General features: G+C 33.0%; 2 protein-coding genes across 2 annotated transcripts; both read left to right on the top strand.

Annotated features, from left to right (window-relative positions):
• Positions 1–263: 263 nt before the first annotated feature.
• On the top strand, positions 264–2,436 carry LOC126656218 (uncharacterized). Its single transcript, XM_050350733.2, has 4 exons — positions 264–629; positions 1,637–1,698; positions 1,792–1,896; positions 2,132–2,436. Exons 1-4 carry the CDS (start codon positions 434–436, stop codon positions 2,276–2,278), a joined length of 510 nt encoding a protein of 169 aa, XP_050206690.1. The 5' UTR covers positions 264–433; the 3' UTR covers positions 2,279–2,436.
• Positions 2,437–2,888: 452 nt separating this feature from the next.
• On the top strand, positions 2,889–4,983 carry LOC126656217 (pentatricopeptide repeat-containing protein At5g48910). The gene has a single exon (XM_050350732.2). It carries the CDS (start codon positions 2,991–2,993, stop codon positions 4,923–4,925), a length of 1,935 nt encoding a protein of 644 aa, XP_050206689.1. The 5' UTR covers positions 2,889–2,990; the 3' UTR covers positions 4,926–4,983.
• Positions 4,984–10,851: the final 5,868 nt, after the last annotated feature.

The following is a 10,851-nucleotide window of genomic DNA, read 5'->3' as shown; positions in this document are numbered from 1 at the left end:
TCTTTTAATTTGATTGAACTACAAAATTAAAATATTGTATTTGGTTAATATATTACTATTTAAATTTCTATCTTATTATTCAGTATGGAGAAATATTTTATAACCGAATATATTATATTTATTTTTACAAAAATTCATAACTAATTTAATATCTATTATATATAAAAAAACTGATATAATTATACTAAATTTACTAATATGTTCATTAACGAGTTACGTTACGAGTCACGTGCATAGCACGTAATGCGAAATTAGTATAAAATAAAAATATCTAAAAATCCGTCCCAAACCAAAACTATTGCCAACCCCAGCCCAGATAGCAAAATCTTCTGAATTTTCTTGATATCCAAACACACACATACATAAACAAGTTGTTTAATTTGAAATTAACAGCTTCTTTTGAATTAGTCCCAAAAATAATTGTTTTTATTTGATGGCTTCCTTAGCCATTGTTGATAGCTTAAATTCAATTTCACCATTATTAAGCTGCTCCCCAAAAACCCTTAACTCTCAGTTTGTCCATTCCAATTCCTTTCTAAAGCTGAAGAACCCAACTTTTCTACCTAAATTGAAACCCATTTCCCGCAATTCTCGGGTCTTCGCCGTGCAGTCTAATAATTTCGTCAAAGGTATGTCTCACTGTCTTATTATTATTATTTTTGAACTCATTTTTGTTGCTTGCTAGTGCTATAGTATTGAGTTATTGGTGTTTTAGATGTTTAATTAGCGTTTTTTTAGATTGGTAAATGGTTAATTAATAATAGTTTAGCAAATGCCTGCACGGGTTTGGTCTAGTGGTGTAAGCGACACCAATCTGGATGTCATGGTCCCGGTTCTAAACCCTGGCTACGCTCTTTCCAATAAATGGAGTGATTGAGATTGGACTGCTGGCTATTATAGCCCGAAATTACAGAATATGTGGGCTTGCGTGCGGCCCACATCCCGGGTTCGACAGTGATCCTGAGCTTTGTTTCAGGGGAGTGAGTACTCTTCACAAAAAAAACGTTTAGCGAAAAAAGGGTATTAAGCTCTTTTATGGTGATTTAGTTTTCAAACTGTGTATAAGGATATTATTATATTTTGCTTCTTGGACTGATTAATTGTTTTCTTCAGTTGGTTGGAATGTGGGGTTTTATGTGAAAGTTGTTGATCGAATTTTGATACAATAGAAATACATACATTGTGTTTGAAATGTCTAAAAGGTTATAATTGCTAGAACCTAAGCAATTTGGAAAATATAAGATACCCGAATCTGTACATGTTTAATCATGCACATAGGTAGCACAGACACTTCCTTCGAACAATGTGCGTTTCTGACACGAGATTTATTTTTTTACATATGAAACCTTAACATAGAACTGTTTCTCCGTGTCCATTTCCAAGTGTCCCATTTTCCCATGTCCGTGTCCGTGTCTGTGTCCATGCTACCTAGCACATGTTGATTCAGGGCTTTAAACAGCTCAAACTCCTTCACCAGTTAGTGGTAGGCCATTTTATAAAAGAACTCTTAGTTTCTATTTTGGTGGCTGATGGATTTGTTTGAGGTTATTCAAATTTGTTGATAATTTTAAGGATTTTTTTTTTAAAAAATTGTGCTACCAGCTATTAATGGGAGATTTTTCGCTTTTCTAATTAGTTGCGCAAACGGCATGGAAGGTTGGGAAGGATGGTATTGATGCAGGAATGAACTTGGTGCCTGTAAGCTAAATTTGACTCTTTTTCTAATATGCTTCTGCTGGTAACATAAGGTTGCAGTATAATTTGATGTTTAATTTTTTTTTTGTTGTTGAGAATTCTGTACCAAGACCAATTGCTAGGCTTGCAGTAACAGTTGTTGCACTATCCGTTTCGCTCTTTGTACTGAAGTCAGTTCTATCTACAGCTTTCTTTGCTCTGGTATGTTGCGTGCTTTTATTCTATCTCTAATTTCTATTTAAAGTAGTTAAAATATCAGTGATTGACTGCAATAAGTGAAAATTTGTCGATGGCCTCTTATGGCCCGTGAGTTGCAATGATTCAACAAAATGGACGTTGTTAACAACCGAAGTTTATGCACAAATCTGGATTATTTGCTCAGCGATAAGGGTTGATTCGTTATGATATTTAGTTATGCATTATGTTTGATGCACAGGCCACAATGGGATTTGTATATTTCGTTTTTATTGCCTTGAACAAAGATCAAGGGCCAAGGGGCGGCGGCGGGGGTGGTGGAGGAAGCACAAATTCTTCGGAAGATCCTTTAGAAGAAGCAAGAAGAATAATGGAGAAGTACAAGTAAAAGCAGAAGGAGCAGTGAATTTCTATGAGTTATCCGGTGTAGGATATGCACCAAGAAGGAACAGAATATATTTGTAAGTATGAAATTATTATACATACAGGATTTCTGCCATGTGCAGTTTCAATTTTTATACAGAAATGACAGTATCGTTTTCTCTCCGCACCTTGTTTTTGGTTATCGAACTATGCAAACCTACTCATCTTTACGACCTTCATGGCACGTAGCCTATGTATACAAATCCTCATGTATAAACGCGAGAATCGGGGCGAATCAGTTGGCATTTGTAAGAAATAAAAATCTTTGCTGGAGAAGCAATGCTGCTAGACGCTGCACAAATGAGCTAGTGATCAAGATCTGTATTATCCACCAAAAAGAGTATTGTTCTGGGTGATCTTGTGGTAGAAAACATTTATCAAAATCTTTTCTTTTTCTATTATACTAAAAAATAGCCCCATACTAAAATTAAAATTTGGCAATAATTTTGAATGAAACCACAGAATTCACATACGATTATTTCTATGTTATATATTAGATGATTCATAAAAAATCAAAAAAATAAAATAAAACAGAACTCCATTGGATTAGGTGTGACATGGCAAATTTTTATTGGAAGGAATATACAGTTAATTAACTGAAAGTCTCCAAAACTTCCATGTCCACCATTTCAAAGGGAAAAAAAAAAGCTTGCAACTTTATCCATTAATACCTCTCAATGAACTCGACAATACATAACCATTCCATCACCACAACTCCATCAACTCACCCATCTTCACTCTTCCCTCAAATCTCGAGCTGCAAATCTATCAAACACCTCAAACAAATTCATGCACACTTCATCAAAACCGCCCTTATCAGTGACCCTCTTGCAGCTGCAGAATTTCTTAAGTCCCTCTCCCTCTCGAACCACCGCGACCTGAGCTATGCCCGTAAGTTTTTCAACCAAGTACATCAACCAAATTGCTTTTCTTGGAACACAATTATCCGAGCTTTCGCCGAATCTGATGATAGTAATGAGCACCCATTAGAAAGCTTGTTGCTTTTTAGTAGAATGTGTAGTGATGGTAATGTTGAGCCTAATAGATTTACTTTCCCTTCTGTATTAAAAGCTTGTGCTAGAACAGCAAGGTTACGAGAAGGGAGACAAGTTCATGGATTTGTTGTTAAGTTAGGGTTTGATAGTGATGAATTTGTTGCTAGTAATCTTGTTAGATTGTATGTTATGTGTGGTGTTATGGATGATGCTTCTGTTTTGTTTAGGAAGCATGTTGTTCAGTATGATGATTGTGGTAAATTAGTGAGGAATACGCGGATGAGAGACGGTATTGTGGTTCTGTGGAATGTGATGATTGATGGGTGTGTAAGAATTAAGGATCTTATAGCTTCGAGGAATCTGTTCGATGAAATGCCTCATAGAAGTGTTGTTTCGTGGAATGTGATGATATCGGGGTATGCGCAAAACGGGTATTTTAAGGAGGCGGTAGAAATGTTTCGTGATATGCAAATGGGTGATATATCTCCGAATTATGTGACTTTGGTTAGTGTTCTTCCTGCAATTTCAAGATTAGGTGCACTTGAATTGGGAAAATGGGTTCATTTGTACGCAGAGAAGAATGAAATTGAGATCAATGATGTGCTTGGTTCTGCTCTGATTGATATGTATTCGAAGTGTGGAAGCATTGAGAAGGCAATTCAAGTATTTGAGAGCGTACGCAACAAGAATAATGTCATTGTTTGGAGCGCTATAATTGGCGGGCTAGCTTTGCACGGGCGAGCAAAGTGTGCTCTTGCTTATTATAGGATGATGCAGGAAGCTGGTCTGGCACCGAGTGATGTTGTGTATATCGGCCTACTGAATGCTTGTAGCCATGCTGGTTTAGTCGAAGAGGGTCGTTTGTTATTCAATCATATGATCAATGTCGACGGTCTAGAACCTAGGATCGAACACTATGGATGTATGGTTGATCTTTTAGGCCGTGCCGGGCTTTTAGAAGAGGCTGAACAAGTTATAAGAAAAATGCCTATCAAACCAGATGATGTGATATGGAAAGCCTTACTTAGTGCTTGTAAAATGCACGGAAACATCGAGATGGGGGAGCGAATCGCACGTATTTTGATGGAATTGTTTCCAGAAGACAGCGGCTCGTACGTAGCTTTATCCAATATGTTTGCCTGTAGAGGAAACTGGGATGGAGTGTCAGAAGTGAGGCTGAAAATGAAGGAACTAGAAATAAGGAAAGACCCTGGATGTAGCTGGATTGAACTTAACGGGGAGATTCACGAATTCCTTGTAGAAGACGGTTCAAATCCTCGAGCTCAAGAAATCCGTTCGATGTTGGAGGAGATTTCTAGTCGACTGAGATCAATAGGGTACCAACCCGACACAACACAAGTGACGGTCAACATTGATGAAGAAGATAAAGAAAATGCATTGAACTATCATAGTGAGAAGATTGCTATTGCCTTCGGATTAATTAGTAGTAGCCCTCAAAGTCCACTTAAGATTGTTAAGAATTTAAGAATTTGTGAAGATTGTCACTCTTCTATTAAGCTAATTTCAAAGATTTATAAACGTAAGATCATCGTAAGGGATCGAAAACGTTTCCACCATTTTGAGAATGGATCATGTTCTTGTATGGATTATTGGTAGTTAAGATCAATATCTGTCAAGATTATATAAATTAATAACTGTGCTATGATTATGATAAGTTCATTGTGCTTTTGAATTCTCTCCTGCTTCTAACTAGCCGACTCGGGACATACAAACCGAACGAAACTGAATCGATAAATTTAGTTTAGTTTGATATATAAAATAAATTCAGCTTATTTTGAGTAGAAACCAAACCGAACAAAAACATTGACTGACCAGCTTGGTAATAACTTTAATAATGGCCTAATTACTTAAAAAAACTCCACATTGTAATATTTTTTCGTTTATACCCCGATCTAGGAAAAAATTCATTTGTACTCTTTTCTTGATTTTTCGTTTTCAACTGTACCCCAAAATTTAATTTTTGACAATTTAATCAATTAAAGGATGCAAATATTAAAACCAACTTAATAGAAAGGCTATATTATACTTTTTTCTATTGGTAAATATACAAACAAATCCTTAAACTTTAAAACTATTCAAATTAATCCTAAAAATTAATCGTTTTAAAATTTTTTATTTAAAAAACTTCTGAACCACCATTGTACTCCTTCAAATTACGAATCCGCTATCGAAACCCGATAAATATTTTTTACAAAAAATAAATAATTTTTTTTAAAAAAAAATTCGGAGGAGCTCCTTCTCTACGAGAGAGCTGCTCCTCCTCCATGTGAAGGAGGAGCAGATCTGCCCCTCCTTCACATGGAGGAGGAGCAGTGGGCTCCTCATCCATGAAGGAGGAGCAGGACGCTGCTCCTCCTCCATGGAGGAGGAGCAACGGGCTCCGTCCGGAGAAGGAGTAGCGGGCTCCTCCTCCGGACGGAGAATCAGATTTTTTTTTATTTAAAATTATTTATTTTTACGGTTTTGTATTTAATAAATTATTAATAATTAATATAAATTAAATAATAATTAAAAGTTTTATTTTATGAAGAAGAAGGTAATTTTATACCATTAATAACATTAAAGTCTAATTAGAATATAGGTTAAAAAATGAAGGACTATTTTAAATTTTATTTTAAATGAAAAAAGTTCAATGATGCTTTAGGGTACAATTGAAAACGAAAAATCAGAAAAAGGGTATAAATGAATTTTTTCTTAAATCGTGGTATAAACAAAAAAATATTACAAGGTGAGAGTTTTTTTAAGTAATTAGGCCTTTAATAATAACAAAATGTTGATTCTACATTGATTGAAAGAGAGAAATATAAAAGATGCATGCCAGGTTTTCAATAAGTTTAATTTGAAATAACTATTGAAAGAAGCCGACGAAATAACTATAAAGGCTAACGATTAAACACTTGATTTGGAATGTTTTAAATTTTTATAAATTTAGTTTGATTCAATTATAAAATTAGTTGCTTTTACAAGTTTAGATATTTCTCTTTCTCCAATAATTAAAAAAATAGTAAAAACACTTTTTCATTTGATAGAGGAAATTTTTAGCATTTGTAGGAGGAAATTTTAACAGAATTCAGGCTGGTGTATATATCATTTGAGTTCCCCCACCCATTCAATTTGTTTTAACAAAAAGAGCAAATTATTATGAAGTACCTCATATTTGATATAATTCACACTTTAATCCCTCTTGTTTGAAAACTAAACTATGTGGCTCCTCACTTTTGCTTCCATCAACATTTTAGTCCCTCCATCCATTTTTAGTGTTAGTCAACGAAGTCAATGAACTTATGGGTAAATTAATTATCAAATCTGAGGGACGAAATCGTTTACAAAAACAAAAGTGAGGGGTGAAATCGTTGAGAAAACAAAAATGGGGGACCATATAGTTTCATTGACTTCGTTGACTAACATCCAAAATGGATGGAAGGACTAAATAGTTGACAAAACCAAAAGTGAGAGGCTATATAGTTCAATTTTCAAACACGAGGGACTAAACTGTGAATTATGTCAAATGTGAGGGGTGTCATAGTAATTTTCTCTAACAAAAACCTTCTTTAACTGTTTTATGTTTTAAAAAAAGAACAAAGGGTCAACGCGCTTCCTGAATTTGTGACGTCATCTAACCCAATTTATATTTTAAAAAGCAACTAACTGCCAAACTCTTCATTTTTAGGTCAAATAAATTTATATTTTATATTTTTATTTTAAAAAATGGATTTAAAATAAATATATAACAATTAGAGAAATATCCAATTACTTTTTTACATCCCTCACCTCCGATTTGTATTTTACGTGTTTTAAAAATATAATTATAGGGTATTTAACCAAAAAATGAGGAATTTTAGGATTAATTGCTCAAAAAAGTATAAATTATATTAAATGATCCAGTGTCAAAAGTTTAGAAGGGCGCGTTGACCTTTGTTCTTTAAAAAAATATTGTCGTTTTGATAAAATGTAAATATAGCTCAATAATTGATGGGGCCAAATATAATTGGAATATGTATACAGTTTCATCCAGAAAATATATGCTTCACTCGACAATGATTCAAGTGCCAAAACTGTACTATCATACATGATTTTATTTATTTTGAGACTAGAATCCAAGACCAGCATACATGATTTAAAGTAAAAAAAGCCATGAGTATCTATGTTCTTCGATCGCATTCGCAGGATGCTGTGAATGTGCATTTCGAATAGGGAAGAGTAGGATAATATTTTATTTCATAAAATAATTTGATTTCCTACTTTAATAACGAAAAGATAGAAAAAATATCTCATTATTTTAAGGCTTTTATTTTTTTACTTTAAAGAATATTTATATTATAATTATATCAATTTTTTTTTAATTTTTTACTCTAATTATTTTTTTCTTATTCTTATCATGTTACAGCTGTCATATTTTTAGACTTAAGTAGCAATTTGCCCCTTCAACTTGTAAGCAATGGACAATTAATACATAAATTAACTTTATTGGCAAATCAATACACGAACTTGGTGATTATGGGCAATTAGCCCATTTTGGCAAAATTATTTACAAGTTTAGAGGGCAAATTGCCAATTTAAGAGACAATTAACTTACAAATTGAGGGGGTAAATTGTCAAAATGGGGCAAATTGCCCATAATCACCAAGTTCATGTACTAATTTGCCCACAAAGATAATTTATGTGTTAATTGCCGAACAAAGGATCAGATCACCCCCTCAACTTGGCACGAAATATCAAAAAAGTCATTTTCGAGACTTTTGGATCAAACAAACCCGCAACTATGTCAAAGTGCATCAAAAAGACCCCTCCCCACTCTCACCTCCTCAAGTGAGATACACTCTCCATTTTAAAATGTAAAAATATTTCAAATGGTTCCTAAATTTATTTTATTCTTTATATTAATATATAATAATTTTCAAATTTCAATCATAACCTTTAATTTTCACAACTTCAAAAATCAAATTAATTCATAAATAAATTTTGAGGAACCTATTCTTACCTTTTGTATTTCTAAAATAAATCATTTCATAATTCATAAGAAAAACTAAACCTAAATCAATAGATCTTCTCCTTCCCTTCACATTTTGCCGCCAGCCGCCGCCTCCAAATTCATCACCGGTACAGTCTTCCACACTCGATGAAACAACGAGCCATCTTTTGGTTCGTTTCTCTTCTTTTCTGTTGAGGATGTGCAACGAACCAGAGGATTGTTCGTCTTTATTCCGTTGCAGCGCTGACGAACGGCCGCTTTGAAGATGAACGGCACACCAGTTTCCTTCTTAAACGTCTACTTCCTTCAACCTGACAACCGGCGGGAAGCAGTACCATCAACAACGATATGCGGCGGCGGCAACAAAACGAAGCAACAACTAAAGATTTGAAGCTCACTGTTGCTTTGAATGATTTTTTTTTTGTTTTCTTAGTATTACGATTCTTGATTATTTTCTTCCAATCGAATTGCAGGTTTGTCTTTGTTGGATTGATTTGCGATGGTGGTGATTGCTCGGAAGGGAAGAAAAGTGCAGCGTCGGCGGCTGCGAGAAGTAGTTTAGGTTAAATTAAGTTTTAGGTTTATTAGTGTCAATTACTGTCATTTTGATTTATTAGACTAAGTTTGAAAAATGTTTAATTAAGTTTAGTACTAATCAGGTTTAGTTAGAAAAAGGACAGAAAAGATCCCTATTTTTTTAATAATGAGAGTTTTAACTCATCAATGTTAATTAGAATTTTAATTAGTTTTATAGTATGATTAATTAGAACTAATTTTTGTAATTAGCAATCCGACTCTCTTTTTGAGGTGTTTTTGTGTTAGAGGGGGCTTTTTGATGCACTTTGACATAGTTGCGGGTCTGTTTGATCAAAAAGTCTCCAAATTGACTTTTTTGATATTTCGTGCCAAATGAATTGATCCTTTGTTCGTTAATTGCCCATTGCATACAAGTTTATGGGGCATATTGCCACTTAAGTCCATATTTTTATATGTTTTTCTCTCTCTCTCTCCTTTCTCTTCTTCTTCTTCTTCTTCTTCTCTCTTTCTTTTTTTTTGGCTTAACCATATAGAGGTCCCTGTATTTTACATATTTTTTTCATAGGTTCTTATATTTCATTTTTATATTATTTGGTCCCTATAATTACTTATTTTTGATTTTCATATCCTTTATGAGTTTTTTCCGGTCCTTTTGTGTGGCTGGAGGAAACAAAAATTAAAAATAAAGGGACTGGAGGAAACAAAAATTATAAGTAGAGGGACTGGAAAAAATTCACAAAGGACCTGAAAATCAAAAATAGGTAAGTAGAGGGACAAGATAATACAAAAATAAAATATAAGGACCTACCGAAAAAAAATGTAAAGTACAGGGACCTCTATATGGATTTGGCCATTTTTTTCGTTAATTTTCTTCTTCTTCTTTATTTCTTCTTTTCTTCTCCATTTTCTTTCTTTGTTCTTCGTTCCTTCATCGCTCCTCCGCCGTTTCTCCATCGCTCCTCCGCCGTTTCTCCATCGCTCCACCGTCGCTGCATTGTTCTTTAATATTTTATTTTAGCAAACTTTTCTTTAATTCATGGTGATTATTGTGATTTTTATAACATTCAGATCTAAATAAATTACTCTTAATTTTTTTCAATTTTAAATCTAAAAATCTGCATGAAAAATGATGTGATGATGAAAAAAAACGATTTTCTGCACAAAAAACGATTTTCTGCACAAAAAATAATTTTCTGCAAAAAAACAGCATCTGATTATGATTATCATAACACTGCAGAAAAAAAATGATTTTTTATAAAAAAAAAAACAGTATCTGATTATCATATGAGCATCACTGTATTATCATGTTGTTATCATAACACTGTATAAAGAAAGATTTTCTACAAAAAAATTGATTATCATACTGTATTATCATCTCGTTATCATAATATAATCATATGATACCGAGATGATGATGTATTATTTTACATAAATGATAATGATAATGTTATGACAACGACATAATAATAAAATTATGATAACAATATGATAATATGATACATATATGAAAAAAAATTACATAAAAAATATGATAACGAGATGATAATGTGAAGAAAATAGTATGATAATGAAGTATAATAAGGTCATATTATCATACTATTATCTTCACCTTATTATCTTATTATCATAATTTTTTGAGAAAATAACAAGAAAATTCATAAAATGAACTTTATTTTCGCACAATACCATTTTATCAAAAAGTTTACGCACAATACCATTTTATCAAAAAGTTTACATTTAATGTCATAATAATCAGTTTTCTTTCACTAGCACCATCTCTTCCTTTTTAGAATATAGCTGACCATTACCCTTTCTTACCATTGGTTGTAAAGTTATGACTTCTTACTCACCATTCAGTTTAGAATGGTGAATTGCGCATTTGGTTGTAAAGTTATCTTCATGTCCTTCATTTTTATTATGTCTGCTTCCCAAGTTTTATATAATTCATTTGAATATTACATGAAGTAATGGAGATTGCAGAAAAAAATAATATGAGTATCATCACTGCATTAT

Source organism: Mercurialis annua, linkage group LG7 (assembly GCF_937616625.2).
Source record: "Mercurialis annua linkage group LG7, ddMerAnnu1.2, whole genome shotgun sequence".
NCBI lineage: Eukaryota > Viridiplantae > Streptophyta > Magnoliopsida > Malpighiales > Euphorbiaceae > Mercurialis > Mercurialis annua.
This window is presented reverse-complemented; position numbering and strand designations above follow the sequence as displayed.